The 20,580-nt window shown below is 39.0% G+C and overlaps 1 protein-coding gene and 1 pseudogene across 3 annotated transcripts; one reads left to right on the forward strand and one right to left on the reverse strand.

The window, feature by feature from the left end:
- Nucleotides 1–1,599: 1,599 nt before the first annotated feature.
- KRCC1 (lysine rich coiled-coil 1) lies at nt 1,600–18,974 on the forward strand. Of its 3 annotated transcripts, XM_035001106.1 has the most exons (4): nt 1,600–1,739; nt 13,392–13,497; nt 14,130–14,241; nt 17,584–18,974. In XM_035001106.1, the coding sequence occupies exon 4, from the start codon at nt 17,606–17,608 to the stop codon at nt 18,377–18,379; it is 774 nt and encodes a 257-aa protein (XP_034856997.1). In that variant the 5' UTR covers nt 1,600–1,739; nt 13,392–13,497; nt 14,130–14,241; nt 17,584–17,605; the 3' UTR covers nt 18,380–18,974. The 3 variants fall into 3 exon arrangements, with proteins under 3 accessions (XP_034856997.1, XP_034856995.1, XP_034856996.1); XM_035001104.1 differs by lacking the exon at nt 13,392–13,497; XM_035001105.1 differs by lacking the exons at nt 1,600–1,739; nt 13,392–13,497 and having other exon boundaries at nt 13,983–14,241.
- On the reverse strand, nt 14,655–15,256 carry LOC118007885 (annotated as a pseudogene).
- Nucleotides 18,975–20,580: the final 1,606 nt, after the last annotated feature.

Here is a 20,580-nt window from a genome sequence, read left to right on the forward strand (position 1 = left end):
AGAAGACTACATAAGAACATTAAGGCAGCACTATTATAAAAGCAAAAATGGGAAACAAGTTCAATGTCTCTCAATAGAAGAATGGATAGCTCACGGTGTGTGTATTCATGCAATGAAATGTTACAGAGCTGTGAAGGTGAATGAATTAGAACCTCACATCTCAGCATATCTGAGTATCAAAACATAATGATAAGTGAAAAAAGTAAGTTGCACGGGAATAAACAGTATGTATAATAACATTTATGTAAAGTTTTAAATCATGCAAAGTAATACTTCATGTTATTTAGGGATAGATACATACATAACAAAAGCATTAAGAAATGAGTAGGAATGAGAAATGCTGAATTCAGGATACAACTTACTTCTGGAGGGAGGAGTTCATTAGGAAGTAGGGAGAAGGCATTTCAAAAGAAGGAGCAGCATATACAATAAACTGAGTCATGCAACAGTTTGGTATTTATAGTAATCAGTAAAGGTTTAATGTTGCTAAATCTTAGTGAAAGCAGGGTGGGGAGGTTACAGCAGTAGGAAGATAATGAGATCAAGGTGCACAGAAGCCCAGGAGTACTTGTCTTTGACTTTCTTCAACAGACTATGGAGAGCCAGGAATGACTTCTGGATAGAATGCTCTGGCAGTAGTAATTTTTTAAGAGTAGATTGGACTGTTGAAGTCAGAAGGGTAAGTGAGGCATCTGTTGCCATGATTCTACCAAGAGATGATGAGCACCTGAAACTAAGCAATGGCAGTGTGGCAGGAAAGGAGAGTCTACTCAAGAGAAATTTTTGCAAAGCATACCAGGAGACTTGCCCATCAACAGGAAAATGGGTGGAATATTGTACAGCAGTGAGACAAATAAATAACACCTATATGCAACAGCTTGGATAATCCTCCAAGTGTTGAGTGAAACAAGTTCCAGCATACTGCATAGAGGAAGATATAAATCTTAGGAAATTCAAAAATAAACTTCATTTTGCTACACATGTGTGTGAGAAAGATATATATATGAAAGGAAATAAGGACTACAAGTCAGGATATTGATTCTTTGGGAGATGGGGAATGAGATGAGGTGAGGTTGTGTATGTGTGTTTAAACATACGCATATACTGAAGGAGGGGAGACAAAAGGTCATTTATGGACCAATATGACAACGTTATCATGACTAAGGCTTCTGCTTACTCTAACTCTCTACATTAAAGACCCTAACAAAGAAAAGATGAACAGATAAAGGAGATGACGTATTTCTCAGATACTATGGAGGCAGAATCCAGAGGTTTCCAGACTTTTTCTTACTCAGTCGCTTTTAGATTCACTCACCCCGGGCGAGCGGCCGCACGCGTTCTCCCTTCCCTCGAACGACGAGGGGAAAGCATCTGGGAGAACAGCGGCACCGAAGGGCTCGAGCCCCGGAAAAGACGCGAGGGGGAGGGGGCGGGGCACGCAGGGGCGGAGCTAAAGGGCCTCTGTGGAAGCGGGGCGACCCGCGCACGCGCAGTAGCGCGCGTTGCCGCCATGGCGCCGGCCCCATCCAGTCAGCCGGCGTTGGTGGCGGAGACTTCCCCTCAGGAAGCCGGGTCTCCGCCTCCTCCTCTCACCCCGCCTGCTCGGCGGCGGAGGCGGCGGTGGCGGCAGCGGCTGTCCCTGCCTCTCCGCCACCTCCACCCCGGCCTATTCCCCGGCCGGCGGCGTTGGCGGGGAGGGGGAACAGTAGTTGTAGACGCCCGCCCCTGCCTCAGAGAAGGTGAGTTCCCGCCCCGGCGGCGGGGGCGGCCCCGTCTTCAGCCCCTCAACTCCGCGGCCCAGGGACGGCTGGGCGCGCCCCGAATGTGCGCCATGGCCGACCGGGTCGGGGCCGGAGTCCGTCGGCCCCCCTCACCACCCGCCGCCCCTGCAAAGAGGCGCCACGGTCCCCAGGTGGAGCGTGGAGGGGAGAGGGAGCCTCAGCACGCTGAAGAAGCTAAGGATTGAGGGGGCAGAGAGGTGGCCAGGCAGAAGCCTGGGGGCCCTGGGACTGTCAGGGAAAGGGAAGCGGGATTGATGAGGAAGCTCCGAGATAAGGAAAGGGCCGGTGACGTGCGAGCGAGGAAACCTCGGCTGGGTGCGAATTCCACATCCGGGAAAGCGGGTACTTAGGCAGAAGCGGAGTTAGGACTTGGTCGAGTGTAGGAAGGGGCCCGGGAACTTAGAACTGCGGGGGCCCTGAGGGAGAGGAGAGGGGCGAGAGTTTTGAGTGGAGAGTTTTTCTAGGTTTTTCTGAGGGTAGCACCCTGTAAAACAGCTTCTAAGATTTATAGGGCTCTCTTGTTAGTGGTCTGAGTTCAGTACGGATCTACCAGTGTCAAGACAGCAAAGCGGACGTTAGTGAGAGCGGTGACAGATTTTATTCAGAAACTACCGACAGTAGGGGAAAGAGCTGAGCTCCATTCGGATTTGCTCAGAGCTGGCTGGGAGTTTAAAGGGGAAATGAGGGACTGGAGGAGAGGGGGAGTTCAAGAAGAGTCAGGGAGGTGAGAAATTACAAAGGGTTGTGCCTTGTGGATGCTGTTAGGCCAGCTGTGTCTGCGTGCTGGCAAGTAGGGAAGTCAGGATCGATCCTCCCACAGCCGCTGGGAGACCTAGGCTTATCCTTCCTGATGATTACACTTGAGAGGAATGGCTTCCAGGTCTTTGAGGAGCCTTTGAGAAGGCTCCTGAGTTGTAGGAGGTACACATCCGTCTCAGACCGGGAGGATTCACAATCCAAAGCCCTTTTTAGTTAAACACTCTCAGAAAGAGAGGTCGGGGCCTGTCATCAGGTGTTGGCTCTAAAAACAGTACATCTATTTTGACAGCTTTGAGCTTTTTCTAGCAGGAGCTCCAAAGGGGACTGGGTCATCCCAGGGATTCCGCCTTAAGCTGCTGGAGGCCATGTTACACTTTGGGCAAGTCTTCGTGCAGGAGTTTGGAAGGAGGGTTTCTGCCCAAAGTTGTCACAGTTCTCACCAACACGTTTCCCCTAACACAAAAAGCTATTTCTTGATCATCTCAATTTAACAGATGTTTGAGTTCTTACAAGTACTATATGCCTGTGAACAGCCTGCTTGTTCCAAACTAGGAGGTAAGGCTGTAAGACAGTTTTGGAATGATTTTAGATGGTGGAGCTTGATCACATTGCAGATCTCAGTAAAACATTCAACCAACCTCAGTTTCATAATTTTTAGTATTTACTGTGTTGCCTTCTATTGCTTTTTTGTCTCCAGAGTGAAAGATGGTGGAAGCCAAAATATTGTAGAATAATTTAGGTTCCTTTTTTCTGGAGAGACATTAATAAATATAATAACCTAATGAAAATAACTTCGTTTTCACCCTCTTTTCGTGATATTTTCCATTTTTCTGTGCTATTTTACATATTCCACTTTGGAGGAATGGCAAAGTAGTAAAAAAAAAAAAAGTACACATTTCTTAAAACATTTCTGTAAGCACCTTATATAAATTCCATACACTAAAAATGGAATTAGTCAATGCAACCAAATGATGTTCTGTTAAAGGTCTCTTAGTAAAGGCAACCTTTGGAAGACTAGATTTAGTGTCTTCAGTCAGCCTAGGTTATCATTGTTCTGAGAAAAAAAATAAAATCTGGATTTATTTGTTTTCATACCAGACTTACTGCCTGTCACCAACAAGTAAGCCTGAGCAGTTTATAGGTGTCGAGACTACAATTTGGCTCTTACATCCAGATCACAGGAAGATTTGGAAACAGTTTCTCATGGAAAAACAGTTTTTTGCCAGATGACATTTTTTGTTTGTGTGTGTGATGACTTTGAATGTGTGCAATTACTTAAGACTTTATACAGTGTCAGTTCACACAATGCTAGCAGTAACCTTTCTTTGCAACTTCAAGATGGTATAATGAGAATACTGTAATAGGAATCTTAAGAAGTAATAGATTGTAGTGTTAGTTTGTCCACTAGCAGTAGGACCTGAGTAAGTCCCAAACTTTTCTTTCAAACTCAAAGTCCCAAATTTCTTTTTTGAGTTTTGTCGTCTGTGGGGAGGGAAAATTGGATTAGCCCAATTGAGTGGTTCTCAACCAGGGATTATTTACACCCCCACCCCAGAGGACATTTGGCAGTTTCTGGAGACATTTTTGGGTTTCCACCACTGGGCAAGAAAGGGCATGGTGAGCACAGGTGCTACTTGGCATCTATTTGATGTAGGGCAGAGATGCTGGCAAACATCCTAGAATGGACAGGGCTACCCCAACAAAGGATTCTCCTACCCAAGATGTCAGTAGTGTCAAGGTTGAGGACCTCTACACCAACCGAACTCTGAGGTCCTTGACAGCATTAAAATTATGAACTGACTTTACAGGTCCTTATTGATGTTCTTTCCATGGATTGGCTGTGTACTAGAACAGCAGTTCTAAAACATGAAACTTTGACCTATAATGGTTATCCGGTGACATTCAAAAGATGATGAAATACAGACCATTCACTAGGATTTGAAAAGATATAATTCGTTACCTAAGAGATTACCTCTTGTCACTTTATTTTGGGTAAATATCCTTCATTAACTGTTCAGTTAACTGCTACCTAACAAATGGCCAATATTGGTATATTATACTATTTAAAACAATGATAGGAGTCAATATATATTTTTTTAAAGATTTTATTTTATTTATTTGACAGAGCGCGCACAAGCAGGGGGAGCAGCAGGCAGAGGGAGAGGGAGAAGCAGGCTCCCCTCTGAGCAGGGAGCCTGACACAGGGCTCGATCCCAGGACTGCGGGATCATGACCTGAGCAGAAGGCAGCCACTTAATGACTGAGCCACCCAGGCACCCTGAGTCAATATATTTTTAGTTGAGATATTTGTGGGGTTTTTTTAAGTTTTTATTTATTTGTCAGAGTGAGAGAGCCCAAGCAGGGGGAATGGCAGGCAGAGGGAGAAGCAGGCTCAGAGCCCAATGCGGGACTCAATACCAGGACCCTGGGATCATGACCTGAGCTGAAGGCAGACGCTCAACCGACTGAGCCATCCAGGCACCCCTAGTTGAGATATTTGTAAAAGACTTAAGTAATTGCCAATCAAGAGAGTTCATAAACAAGAAGTGGGGGGGCGAGGGGAGTGTTGCTTAATTACTTACCCAGTATTTTTTTTTTTTCTAAAAAGACTAAGGAGATTCATGTAAAATGTATGAAAGAATTATCATGCATCCAGTTACTAAAATTCCAGTCACATTCAAGATCCTGATAGGACCATTAAAACTGCTTTGAAGAACCTCTTCTATCCATTTTCACCTATAGCTGTAACACTTCTAAGAGGAGGATTAAATATTGGCAAGCAGGGAATATATACAAGGTGTAAGATTACAAGTAGGAAATTGAGAAAGTAAACTCAATCACAAAAAAAAAACAAAGAAATACCACGTTACCAGACTTATATGAAAAGAAATATACATAGAATTTATGGTGAAGTTGTCATAAGATTTTCCAGGACACTGTGATTCATTCAGTGATGTTTCTCAAGTATTTTTGACCGTTAAAAAATTTTTCACCTGGTAATGATATTCCTGAAGAATCAGTAAAACAAAACCACAACAAACAATTCTTGCATATTTGCCTCTCTCTAAGAAAAAAAATTAAACGGACTCAGTTTTGGAACAAAAGGACATTTTTGACTCCTTATTGAATCTAACCCATTCACATAGCAATTGCCTAAAAATGTTTTCCTTTGTTTTCATGATATTAAGCAGAGATTTTGTCATTTGATCCAAATGACAAAATCTAGCTAATAGCTAACATGTTAACATTTATTCAGAAAACATTTATTGAGCTCCTGCTATATACCAGTTACTCTGCTCAGTACCAAGGACGTACAAATGAATTAGGCATAGCCCTTTAAAGAGCTTAGTATTAATGTTTGTTAGTGAAATTAGAAAAAGAAAAAGTGGAGAAAATGCTGGGGTTTCTTTAAGTTTATTTCTCTCTCAAATTACAGTAAAGGTGAGTGCTCCAGAGCTGGCATGGCTGCTTTGCCATTGCTGACACACAGCTTCCATCTCTGAGTCTGAAATGGCTGCAGAGGAAATGTGGGCTAAGTAGTGTAAGGCAGATTCTCCATGGGGGGTGGGAAGGAGACAGGTTATTTGACAACCTCTAAAACTGGTAAGAAATAGCAGGATGAGCACATTAGAGAAAATGCAGTTGTAAGTGTAGATCAGCCAGGACTCCTGGAATAATCAGGAGTAGTTCACACACACACACACACACACACACACACACACACACACGAGAGCACCACATGTAAATATATTGACAGCTGGATAGAATGGTTGGGGAGGAAGATGTCTGGAGAGACATTAATGATTTGTGAGTTTCAGATTTGTTGCCTTTATTAGGTGTCAATATGTAAAAATATTGACTAAGCATGTTAAAACAACTAAGATTTCCCCTACTATATTCATCAAATATATATTAGGACATGAGCATTGGGGTTTCTCCCCGCTTCTTACAGACCCATTCACATTTACTAACCCTTTGGAAGAAATGGAGTGTATTTGCTGGCATTCTGATGTAGGATGTCTGCCTTGAACCGAGTAAAATTAACTTCACGAGCATGATCCTTGAATTAGCTAGCCATAGAGTACTTATGATTATTGATGTTCAAAGACTTAGTTTAGATAAAGACATAAATGTTATATTAAATGTGAAGTACTCCCAATTAATGATTTTGTTAATTCTTTTGTATTTTATCATTGGAAATATGCCATAGTAGTAAACCCTTAGTTATTTTTGTGATTGTTGTATTGGTGTAAAATAGCTAGAGCTTGGCAAACTTATAGATCAGATACTAATCTCATTTCCTGAAAAGGCAAGGTTAATAACCAACATAGCTAAGAGTATTTATGATGCAAACAGGTACAGGGCTGCATTTCTTTTTTTTTTTTTTTAAGATTTTATTTATTTATTTGAGAGAGAAAACAAGGGGAGGGGCAGAGGGAGAGGGAGAAGCAGACTCCCCGCTGAGCAGGGAGCCTCGGGGCTTGATCCCAGGACTATCCCAGGATCCGGATATCATGACCTGAGCCAAAGGCAGACGCTTGAGCTTAACCAACTGAGCCACCACCACCACCCAGGCTCCCCAAAGGGCTGCATTTCTGTTACAATTAAGATCTCTAAAAAACACTTAAATAGGTAAAAAGAAATAAAAACATGCAAAGATAACAAATAGTTACAAAAGAGCAAAGACAACAGGATCAGTTACCTAGTCTAAAACTTAATGGGATGCTCTGCTTAGTCTTTCCTGAAATTATAATAATGTTAAAAGATTGCAAAACTCAAGAGCAGGAACAAGGGAAGGATATCCATTCTCACCACTTCTATTCAGTATTGTACTGGAGGTCCTAGCCAGTACAGTCAGACAAGAAAAACAAAAGGTGTTCAGATGGGAGAGAAGTAACTGTCTCTATTTACAGATGATATGATCATGTATGTAGGAAAGAGCAAGGAATCTAGGAAAAGGCTACTAGAATAAGTTTAGCAAGGGGGTAAAATATAAGGCCCATATACAAAATCAGTATTTCTAAATGTTAGCAACAAACGTTTAGTAAGTTTAGATTTTAAAAAATACTATTTACTACTGCATCAAAAAAACAAAATACTTTCAGATAGCTTTAATGGAATACAGAGGCTACATCTCTGAGAGAAAGATGCAAATAATGGAAAAATATAAAACATCTCCTAATGCTTCTCAGTGAATTAGATTTAAAAGTATAAGACTATGCCATTTATTTGGTGTATTTTTTAAAGGGGAAGAATTGAGCTAAAACTAACCAGATTAACATTCTTACTCTGCCCATTTTTTCTTCAGAGGTATTTAATAAACTTTTTTTAAGACCATGCTGTATGATGTTTAAATGCCACCCCACAACACAAATGATGTGCTGTAGGGCATAAAATTTTTTCTTAGATTTTTCACTTAAGTTGATTTATTCACCAAACAGACTTACTAAAAACATTTTATACAATGCAAAAGTTCTAGTTTTGCAATTTGTAAATGGGTGGTTGGAATGTAACAAATTCTCTGACAATTCTAGAATTAAAGTAGAGTTGTTCTTAGTTTTTTATTAAGATATGAAGCTCTTTTAGGCAGTTTTGAATTATGAGTAACTCATATTACTCGTGTTTCATATTTAACACAATAGTTGATATATAATGTTTTTATTTAACTTTCACAATGGCTTTACATATTTTTACTGAAATAAAAAAGACCAAGCCTTCTCCAGCTATTGAATAGCCTACACAGTTTCATTTCTCCAAAATAAAAGATTCCATATTCTTGCTCTTTTCACTATGATATCTTTCCTAAAAGTAAATGAAAAAAAAAAAAGTAAATGAACAATGTGGGTGTTCATCTATAACTAGGCTTGCAGTATATGTGCAGTATAAATAGGAACTCAAGTTTTCAGAATTCTGCTAGATTTGTTCTGAAAATACTAGAAGGTACATCTTTAAAAAATACTCCAGATGAGTTTCGGTCAAGACAAACTATTTCTTGCTTGGGACCTAATACAGCCTATAAATAGTAAAATTAGCTAGTGTCCTGGGTGTCTCTGCTTGATACTCCATACTCTTTTGCGTATTATACATGGCACACATTAACACAATATGAACTGAAATCTTCAAAGAATTGGTTCAAAATCAGAGCAATCACAAAAGACAATGATCAAGTCTAACTTTCATTTCATTTTTATTATTATTTTTAAAAATTTATTTATTTTAGGGGTGCCTGGGTGGCTCAGTTGGTGAAGCATCTGCTTTCAGCTCAGGTCATGATCCCAGGGTCCTAGGATCAAGCCCCAGACAGCCTCCCTGCTCAGTGGAAAGTCTGCTTCCTTCTCCCTCCTCCCCTCCCCCTGCTTGTGCTCTCTCACAGGCTCCCTCTCCCTCTCTCAAATAAATAAATCTTTTTGAAAAAATAAAGATGTATCTATTTTAGAGAGAGAGAGCAGGGGGAGGGGCAGAGGGAGAAACAGAATCCCAAGCAGCTGGGAGCCTGACTCAGAGCTCGATCTCATGACCCCAAAATTATGACCTGAGCTGAAGTCAAGAGTCAGACGCTTAACCAACCGAGCCACCCAGGTGCCCCCTAAGTTTTCATTTTTAAAAAAGTCCCTCTGAAACACGAGTTAGCTTGAAATAAAAATTAGGTACTCCTGACAGGTACTCTTGCTCTGTTTACACATAATCTTTCCTTTATTTGGCTTTCTGTAGTTACTAGAATAATTGGTTGGGAGAACATTTCACGATGTCAGTTAAATAGATGAAATCCTGAATAACAATAAAAGTAGCTCATTCATTCAGCACTTACCATGTGCCATATACTCTTCTTTTTTTTTTTTTTTTAGTGTTTTATTTATTCATGAGAGTCAGAGAGAGAGAGAGACAGACGCAGAGGCAGAGGGAGAAGCAGGCTCCCCAGCTAGTAGGGAGCCCAATGCGGGACTTGATCCCAGGACCCTGGGATCATGACCTGAGGCGAAGGCAGACGCTTAACCATCTGAGCCACCCAGGCGCCCGCCATATACTCTTCTAAGCATTTTACATGTATTCATTTCCTTAAGGCTCACAACGGCTCTTTGAGGTATAGATCATATCCCTATTTTAGAGATGAGGAACTTAAGGCATAGAGAGGTTGAGAATTTAACCAGGCTTACACAGCTAATTAAGTGCCAGAACTGACTCCAGAGTCCCTACGTCTGGCTTGTAAGAGCAATGAGGTAAGTGACCTAATATGACTGGCAGTAGTTCTGCATAGGTGAATTGGCCTTTGATAGGTGGATAATTTTTCTGGAAACAAAGCCAACATTTAAAAATCCAGTTTAGGGGCGCCTGGGTGGCTCAGTTGGTTAAGCGACTGCCTTCGGCTCAGGTCATGATCCTGGAGTCCCAGGATCGAGTCCCACATCGGGCTCCCTGCTCGGCGGGGAGTCTGCTTCTCCCTCTGACCCTCCCCCCTCTCATGTGCTCTCTCTCTCCTCTCATCTTCTCTCTCAAATAAATAAATAAAAAAAATCTTAAAAAAAAAAAATCCAGTTTAACAAATTAAGGCAAAATTATTTCTTTTTCCAAAACATCTGTTATAGATCTTTAAGCTCCTCTGGTACACTTTATTGAGATATACTTTACTTAAAATATACACATATTTGAAATGTGTAAGGCAATCAGTTTTTGACAGGTGTATACTCCCATGCAACCATTGTAAACAAAATGCCAAATATTTCTGTCAACACCAAAAGTTTTCTCAGGCCTCTTTATAATCCATCCCACCTTCTACCCCTGTTCCCAACAACCACTAATCTGCTTTCTATCACTATAGATTAGTTTATATGTCTAGAACTTTTTACAAATATAGAATCATACAGTAGGTACTCCTGTGTCTTGCACTAAGCATGGTTTTGAGATTCATCCATGTTATGTATATATTGCTATTTTGCTTCTTTTTGTTGCTGAATAATTATATTGTATAGATATACCATGTTTTGTTTATCCATTAGCCTATTGGCAGACATTAAGGTTGTTTCAGGTTTGGGCTATTACAAATAAATCTGCTATGAACATTCATGTACAGGTCTTTGCATGGATGTATGTTTTCATTTCTCTTGGACTAATACAAGTGAAATGGCTGGGTCATGTGGTAGATGTTTAATGTTTAAAGAAATTATCAAACTGCTTTGTAAATTGTACCATTTTAAATTCTAACTAGTAATGTATGAGAATTCCAGTTGTTCACCATCCTCACCAACATTTGGTATTTTCAGTCCTATTAATTTTAATGACTTCCAGTGATGATGTAGGGTTTCAAGTCATATTTATATATATAAATTATTTTTTGAGGTTTCTGTTCAAATCTTTTGCCCATTTGAATTTGAATTTGTCTTATTGAGTCATAAGAGTTCTTTATATATTCTAGATATAAGTCCTTGGTCTGATATGTGAGATGGGAATATTTTCTATTTTATAGCTTGCTCTTCATTTTAACTTTAGAGTCATATGTAATTAAGTTATATACCTTACAACAATTCAGAAATAATTTAGAGAGATACTCTATATAATAAATATTTTTAAATATTCATCATCCTTTTAAAAATGTTTCTGACTTACAGTTCTTAAACTCATAATTTTTTTTTAAGATTTTATTTGTTTATTTGAGAGAGAGCATGCGAGCAGTGAGTGGGGAGGGGGAGAGGGAGAGGGAGAAGCAGGCTCCCCTCTGAGCAGGGAGCCTGACACAGCGCTCGATCCCCGGAACCTGGGAACATGACCTGAGCCAAAAGGCAGACGCCTAAACGACTGAGCCACCTAGGCGTCCGAAACTCATAATATTTTTAAGCAAACCTTTTTAATCTTTATACTGGTACTGAAAATTAAGCTTAATTTGAAGATACCCTGTAGAACCTTTAAATCAAATTTTTATGGAGTTTTTAATTACAAAGTAATGCTTTTTGCAGAAATTAAAACAATATAGACATGTGCAGAGAGCAAAATGTTAAATATTGTCTATTACTCCTTTCCTAAGCCCATTTCCCAATCCCCATTAAGTTTAGTGTATATCTTTTCTGATTTTTTCCTATGGATATTGTAATATGCAAGATCAGACTGTCAAATCAGACTAACACAAATCAGTAATATTACCTAGTTTCAAGTTTAAGTATTTCAAGGATACAATCAATCACGCAACTCTAAAGAAGCAGAGATATCTAGGACATGAAAGATGGCTCCTCAAACCATGTTTTCCTACACTGGTCATGCATCTCTGACCCAAAATAATAGATGAGGTTTCTAAGTGAGGGTCACCTCTCCCAGTGGGAGTATTTAAGTTATGAACCATCTCCATTTTATACTTCCTAGTTTATGCCTCATAGATCCTGAATTTATTTACTACGGATAATCCTTAGCCAGGGACATCCTGCTAAGGGCATGTCAAAAATAAGTTCCCTTTCTTTTTTTTTTTAAATATTTTATTTATTTATTCATGAGAGAGAGAGAGAGGCAGAGGCAGAGGGAGAAGCAGGCTCCCCGCGGAGCAGGGAGCCCGATGCGGGACTCGATCCCAGGACCCTGGGATCATGACCTGAGCTGAAGGCAGACGCTTAACCGACTGAGCCACCCAGGCGTCCCAGTTCCCTTTCTCCTAGCTAGTATCATTCGTCTCTTTAGAGGTCCAGAAGTCACCTACCTTCTTCCCTCTCCCCCCGGCCCCAGGAAAGGAAGTAAATGGGTTGCAGGCCCCCTCCTTTAACTCCTCCTTACAATAAACATATATGAATATAATTAGTTTTTTGGTTCTGTATGTTAAGTGTTTTTACACTAAAATTGGATTTTAGATTGATCAATAGATAGGTAAATAGGTAGACAGACTTCTACATCATTTTTCCCCCTTAATGTATCATGGACATTTCTCCACGACAGTACATGTAGTTCCAACTCATTCATTTAAATGGCTGCATAGGAAGTAAAATTTTGATGTTCCATGATTGGTATCATTTTTATAAACTAGTGAATTTCCATGAAATAAATTTCAACTGTTAGTAACTTTTAGATAGTAGTATAGACCTAAAGTGTAAATGTGGTCATTTTGGTATAGATTATTTATTCTGGTGAGAAATGCTTTGAACAAAAGTTCTGGAAATTAATATGTGAATAGGACTATAGGGTTTTTTTAATTCTTATGTTAATCCTCATACATTATATCATTAATTTTAGATGAAGTGTTCCATGATTCATTGTTTGTGCATAACACCCAGTGCTCCATGCAGAATGTGCCCTCCTCAATACCCACCACCAGGCTAACCCATCCACCCACCCCCTCCCCTGAATATGACTATAGTTTTGAGTGGCTTATCTGAACCTTGTTTAGTGAGCCTTGCTTGTGATCATGTTTGTACCAACTATGGAGGACTGTTGCCCACCACAGGTAAAGATGGTTTGTGGTTAGTCTGTGTGATTCCCAGATAACATTAGGGATATAGCTAGAATCAGAGACTATCCTAAAATAAACTGCATGTCTTGAAATTGTCTGCTATAAAACACAAAAATGCCAAGGCCAGATTTCTTAGCCCAATCTTTCAATAAAGTCCAGACTCCTACTGGTGACCCAGTAACTTCTCTTTTAGAATGGTATTTTCTGGACTGAATAAACATATATTACCAAAGTAAACACTAAAGACTTACTAAATGTTTTCATACTGAAATTTCATTCTAATTAGCAAAAAGCTAGTATATAGCCTTGCAGGCACTCAGGAAATTAAAATATGAGATGGTATATGAAATGATATCTATTTAAAGATTGAAAATATTACCTTAAATGTTTAATATGATCTTCTATCTTACCTCCCTTTATTTTATTCATAGATACCACGTTGAATGAACAAATATTCAACTTTTATAGTTACCCTTTGTAAAAGGAGTATGGGGAGTAGGGATATAGTTTGAATTGCAAAGGATTTCACATTATGAGGTAGGTTGAAAATAGAGATCTTCTAGATCAAAGGATTATTTCTACGAAGCTGACTTTTATTTGAAAGCAAGCAAAACTCTATTCTTAAACTCTTAGTTCAGACTAAATATATTAAAAATCATGAATGCTATCTGCAAATTTAGAGGTGGAAATTTGAGGTCACTTTGTTCTAAAACAAAATATTATTTATTTTTCTGGGGTAAAATATATGCTCAAAGAGTTAGCCTAACTTTCAGACTTACAGGAAGTAAAATGATAAGAAATTGGAGATGGATTTGTGAATTTTCAGTTGGTGAATCTCTGTTGATGGTATAATTCTAAACTTTGAACTATTTAATCTTTTTTTTTTTTAAAGATTTTATTTATTTATTTATTTGAGAGAGAGAGAATGAGAGAGAACACATGAGAGGGGGGAGGGTCAGAGGGAGAAGCCGAGCAGGGAGCCCGATGCGGGACTCGATCCTGGGACTCCAGGATCATGACCTGAGCCGAAGGCAGTCGCTTAACCAACTGAGCCACCCAGGCGCCCTGAACTATTTAATCTTTATAACAAGATTTCACTTGGTTTCAGATGACTGGGAATAGAGTATTAGACAAAATCGATTTGGGGATCTCTGCATCGTGTTTTTTAGCTCCCTGGTTGTTGCACAGTCTCACCATGTGGGAAAATCCATGCTAGAAAACTGAAGAAATTAATGGGTGACTATGATCAGATTTCTTCACCAAGTTCTCAGCCTGAGAAGGGTAAGTTTCCATTCACCTCTTTATTGATCTCTGCATGATTTGTGGACTGTGGGGACTGACTTTTCTCACCTATCATGCCTTCAGGGTTCATCCATGTTGTACCATGTATCAGCACTTCATTCTTTTTATTGCTGAGTAATATTCCATTGTATGAATATACTGCACACTATTTACCCATTCAGCAGTTAATGGACATTGAGTTGTTTCTACTTTTTAGCTGTTAATGAATATTGCTGCTGTGAACATTTGTGTTCAAGTTTTTGTGTGAACATAGGTTTTCAGTTCTCTCGGGTGTATACCTAGGAGTGAAATTGCTGGGTAATAAGGTAACACTGTGTTTAACGTTTTGAGGAATTGCCATTCCTGTTTTTCTTTTTTCTTTTTAATTAGAAAATGTTTCCAGTGGTTATTCATAAAATTATTAATCAAAACAGCAAAAGTAGATTCACAGAGCCACATATCAGTAACAAAACAGGAAGGAAATGAAATATTCAAGAGACATTTTGAAAAGTTTCAAAGGAATACATAATCAGGCTAAAAATCTACAGTTAAGGCTATGGTTGCACAACAGATTATATTCATTCCTGCATTTTTCTCAATAAGTTCTTCCTTATATTTGCCTTTCTCTTTTCCACCTTGTTGAGATTTGGCTTTGCATTCAAGAATTTTTTTCAGATCTTTGTCCAGTTTTATCCTGGTGATAACCACCTTGCTTGGGTGAATGTCCACATGGACAGTTGTGCCATTAGCCTTCCCCCATTGTACCCGCTTGATGTAGATGACCTATTTCTTTCTAACACCTGGACAACCTTGCTGATTTGTTGACCTTTATAGTGTCCTCAAACCACCTGGACCTCATTATCCCTGCGGATGGGCATGTAGCAGATGTTGTACTTTTCCCAAAGCTCCTGGAGAGTGGGGAAGACACGATCTTCCCGTGCATGTGCAAGGAGACACGGAAGTGGCATTTGGGGTTTTTGCTGCCATCTGAGGTCAGGAAGGGATTGAACTTCATGGTGACCATCTACCTGGCTCTGGGTAGGCTCAGAACTGTGGGCACAGGGCTGGAAGTCCAGACTGTTTTTCAGAATAGCTGTACATTTTACATCCCCACAAGCAATGAATGAAGTTACTAGTTTTTCCATATCCTTGCCAACACTTAATATCATTGCCTTTTTTTATTATAGCCATCTATGTGGGTATGAAGTATCAAAAAATTTTAAACATAAAAGTAGAGAAAATAGTATAGTGAACCTTCACATACCCATCATCCAGTTTCAACGATTATCAACGTCTTTTTAATCTCGTTAGTGACTTTGTAAAAACAGCTTTACAGAGGTATAGTTAACATATAGTAAACTGTACATACTTAAAATACACAATTTGATGGGTTTTGACAGATGTATATACCATCAAATGATCAATATAGTAAACATACATCCAGACCCCAAAAAGTACCCTTTATAATCATCCCGCCCACCGCTCCCTGCCTCATCCCCAAGCAAACACTGTTACTATAGATAAGTTTGCATTTTCTAGAGTTTTATTTAATGGAATCATATATTATGTACTCTTCTGTCAGGTTTCTTTCCCTCAGCATAATTATTTTGAGATTCATCCATATTGTTGGCTGTTTCGATGGTTTATTCCTTTTTATCACTGATAGTATTTCATTGTATGGATATACCACTGTTTGATTGTTCCATTTACCTGTTGATCATCATTTTGGTTTTTTCCTTTCTGGGGCTATTACAAATAAAATTGCCATGAACATTCATGTATCAGTCCTTGTATGGACATATACTTTCTTTTCTTTTGGGGGCAATATCTAGGAATGGAAGAACTAGATCATACAGTAGGCGTATGTTTAACTTCCTCAGAAACTACCAGGCTGTGTGTTAGTGGTTGTACCATTTTACATCGCCAACCAGCAATGTATGAGAATTCTAGTTGTTCCACATGCTCACCAACAACACTGATAATGTCATTCTTTTGATCTCATTCTAGTGAGCGCTCATACTGGTGTCTCATTGTGGTTTTAATGGACATTGACTTGATGACTAATGTTATCTTTTCATGTGTTCATTGGCCATTTGTATATATTCTTTTCTGAAGTGTCTGTTCAAATCTTTTGCCTATATTTAATCAAATATTTGTTACATTATTTTATTCTAGTTAGAATTTTTATACTATTTAAGTTGAATAGGAGCTAAATTTTCTGACTCACCAAATGAGGCTTCATTTAGACATTATTTTTAATCTCAAATTTCCAGAAAAGATAGCTGATCATTAGTGACTCTAGACTGCTGTTGTCAGGCTTATTTCTTTCTGTTAAAGGGAAGAAATGTTCTGTTCTACATGGGGTATGCAGCCTCCTGATTTTTGGAGACAGAGTATGTCGCCAAAAATATCTAGGGCATTATCATCTTGTAGTAAGATATTTGCACTTATGCAGGATTTGAGGGAGGGGAAAGAAAGAAATCAGGAATGGTGCTACCCCCACCAAAAGAATCAAACAAGCCAACAAAAAACTAGTGTATCTACTTTATATTTCTTCTGAAACTTTTCTCTGCATCAATCTGACCCCCTCTCAGCTTTCACCTCCATTTCCTCCCTTAACCCTCCCACCAGTGTTTTAATAGAGAACAAACCAAAAAGACATTCTAGAATGCTTTTTTCACCAATCAGAAGTAACAGAATGAAATTCAAGCCCTATACAGAAGGTATGGAACTCTGTTCCCTCATCTTCTCTCATGCCCTATACAAAAGAGTGGTTTCATCTTATAGCTGAATTTCTAATTTCCAGCATTCCCAAACCATTTTGTAAACATCCTTTTATTAAGTCTTACAGTACTCTAGTCAGGTAAGTATGTATCTTTATTTTATTTTGTTTGAGTAAACTGAAGAGTTTAAAAATTAAGTTAGTTTTCTATGGTTCTATTACTTCTCTTAGAAAACAATATACAAGAAACTGATTAAATCAGAACTTTAGAAAATATATGAGCATTTTATCAGGCCACTTATCAGGGATCTATAGTCCTTATCCACACATCCCTGTGTCTTACATTTTCAGCCATACAACAGAACCCTATATTCCATCTCCTTTCTGCCCTCTTCATCCCACTTCTGAGAAAGATAAAGCTACTTGTAAGTGGCTTGGGAGATATTTGACTATCCTCATGTACCTTTTTGACATACAGTGTCATGGTATTTAACTTTTATGCTGAATTAGGTTTTAATTTGTTTGGGCTTCTTTGTTTTTTGAAGCTCTCTTCAAGAGCAAAGGAAATACTCAGAATAAAATAATCTAGTAAGAAGACTTTTCTCCCATCTTCTCTACAGAGAATCCCTTGTTGTCAACCTAATGAAGCATTCAAAGAAGACATATGACTCTTTTCAAGATGAACTTGAAGATTATATCAAAGTGCAGAAAGCCAGAGGCTTAGAGCCAAGGACTTGTTTCAGAAAGATGAGAGACAACTGTTTGGAAACCTGTAGATACAAAGAAGAGCTTGATTACCGACCAAGGTATAGAATGTTTGATCAAAGACTCTCATCTGAAACCGGGCAGACCTACCCAAGATCATGCCCTAGTTCACAAAAAGTGGAAAACCGGTTACCTCAGTGGCTACCAGCTCATGACAGCAGGCTAAGACTAGACTCCCTGAGCTACTGTCAATTCACCAGGGACTGTTTCTCAGAAAAACGAGAACCCCTTAACCTTAGTCAGCGAGAATATAACTGTAGCTCATACAGTGTAGAATCTGGAGTTCACAAGCACCTCTCCTCAGAAAACAGTGCCAGTGGCCATCCAGCCAATCATAAACAGCTACATCAGAAGGGGAAAAAGCACCCGGAGGAAGGCAGAGAAAAACCAGAGGAGGAGCGGCCCAAGCATAAGAGAAAAAAAGGTTGCGAGGAAACAGATTTAGATAAACACAAGAACTTCCAAAGAAACAAAACACAGATGGAAACAGTCAGGGTCAGTACAGAAAAGCTTAAGAATCGAAAGGAGAAAAAAAGCCGAAATGGAGCCTCTAAGAAAGAGGAACATAAGCGTAGAAAAGAGAAAAAGGAACAAGGTAAAGAGAGGACAGAGGAGGAAATGCTTTGGGACCAGTCTATCCTTGGATTTTGAAGCTCTTGAGTTGGTTCTCTTGAGGTTAAATTGAAAAAATAGTTGAGGGGCCTGGTTTTCTGACGTTCATGTTCATATCGATTCTTTCCTGTGAACAGGTACTGCAACTTCTAACAACAGGCCAAGTGAACAGAAAGTATTTAATACGCTTACTCTCCAACATGGAAATTACTTTTCCTCATTTTCTAAAAGCATCCTTACATTCTCATATAATGTGATTTCCCTTAATGACAGTGGCTCTGCTTTTACTCATCAAACTGCGATGATGGTAGAAGTATTTTTCCCTTGGGAGGTCATTTATTTTAAATTGGAGTATTAATAGGTTTTGCAGAATCTATTTCTTGATTGGGTTTGTTTTAGTTTTGGGTGGGGTATTTTTATATTCATTAGTTTTCTCTATGACAATTTAGACTGTTTTTTTTTCCTTTTTAGATCTAACTTGCAGTGTATTTTCTAGATTGGAAGGTGGAGAACGAAATACATTATAATAATAATAAGCTAAGGTTACATATAGTTTTAAAAGTTTCAAAGAGTCTTGATACAAAATCAGTTTATATTCTGGAAATATTTATAATAAAGAGTTCTGATTTCTACATTTTCTTGTTCTGTGTCAATGATCTGTTCCCATTCAATAATGATTTTCTTTTGGAAGAGAAATAACTGAGCAGCTTGTACTTAAGAGGCAAGATCACACTTTGCAGTTGTAAAAATTCTTACTGTACCTTGCTTATTCATATTTAAACCCACTTCTTAGGATAGAACTCTATTAATGACCACAATTTTTCCAAATAGCTGAAATTGAAGAGAGAGGAATTTATAAGAAATAAAATGCTAGCAGATTATTCTTTCCTAACCAATGTTTTCATTCTGATAATCCCCCCTTTTTTATGATAAGCATATGGAGTATTAGAGCATCAATATCTTGTAGAAAGACCTATGGCCTAGGAATCTGAATCCCAAAATTCTAGTCTCAGCTATGCCATCAAGTTGTTATGTGACTTGGGGGGAGTCACTTAACTTCATTTTCCTCATTATCTAATATGATTAGGATTGGCCTCTAAAATGCCTTGGATAATAAGATTGTGTGATATGAAAATTCTCTGCATTCACAATGCTGTGTTTACATATCTATTTTAATATTTTAACTTTAGGATTATTTTGCTAAAAGTGTTTTTAGTTATTCTGCTAAAAGCGTTTTTAACTTATATGCTAAAAGATATATAAATAAAATATATAAATATATCTATTCCCTCCCACCCATCCTTTTGCATATAACCAGTCTCCCTACCCTTGCTGAGCTGCTGCCTTACTCAGCCCTGACCCTTCTCTGGGTCACATCACCTAGCCTCCTACCACCCTGGGCCCCAAATAGCCAAAGAAGGAAGGAAGGAAGGGGAGGAGGGAGGGAGAGAGGGTAGATGACCCATTTTATTTTAAACTAATGACCACAAACCTCCAATCCATCAAGTTTCCATAGTAAGTTTCCCACTCAAAGATACCACTTTTATATTCTCCTCTCTCCTCAAATCTTTCCCTTCCTTGCACCTTCCATATAGGCCTCCTTTCTCAGCTCATGACTTCACCTCACACTCCAGTGAGAAAATAGAAGCCTTCAGAAGGGGCCTTAACTCATTGCTGTACCACCAGATTTATAAACTTCCCTCAAGAACTCTGTTCTCCATCTTCCCTCCTGTTACAACAAAGGTGTCCCTGCTCTTATTAAAGACAAGTCTCCCCTCATGTGCTGGATCCTACATCCTTTCACCTTCTTGAGGTCTTCATCTCTCCTGCACCATGAATCTCTCCTCCTCTACTGGATTATTCCATTAGTATGCAAACATGCTTCTGTTTCCCCTCTACAAAAAACAAAAACAACTCCCTTGACCCCCATATCCTTTTTCAGCTACCTCCTTTCTCCGTGACATCAAAACTCGCCTACACAAGCTGTCTACACTTTCTCACCCCTCATTCTCTCCTTCACCTATTCCATCTAATTTTCTGTCCCTACTGCTTCTCTGAAGCTATTCTTGTCAGTCAAGGTCTCCAATGGCCTCGATGTTAAATCCAATGGATATTTTTTATTTGGATTCAGTTCAGCCTCTAGCAACTCCCATCTGGTTTGTCAGTCCCTCTTCCTTGAAATGCTCTTCCCTCAGCCGTCATAGCACCACATTCTCCTGATTTTCCTTACCTCTGTAGCC

This window comes from Mirounga leonina, unplaced genomic scaffold, assembly GCF_011800145.1.
Source record: "Mirounga leonina isolate KUSES-001 unplaced genomic scaffold, KU_Mleo_1.0 Mir_125, whole genome shotgun sequence".
Taxonomy (NCBI): domain Eukaryota; kingdom Metazoa; phylum Chordata; class Mammalia; order Carnivora; family Phocidae; genus Mirounga; species Mirounga leonina.

Coding starts and splice junctions, on each gene's coding strand:
- KRCC1 (XM_035001106.1), top strand. CDS start 17,606: ATGAAGCATTCAAAGAAGACATATGACTCTTTTCAAGATGAACTTGAA.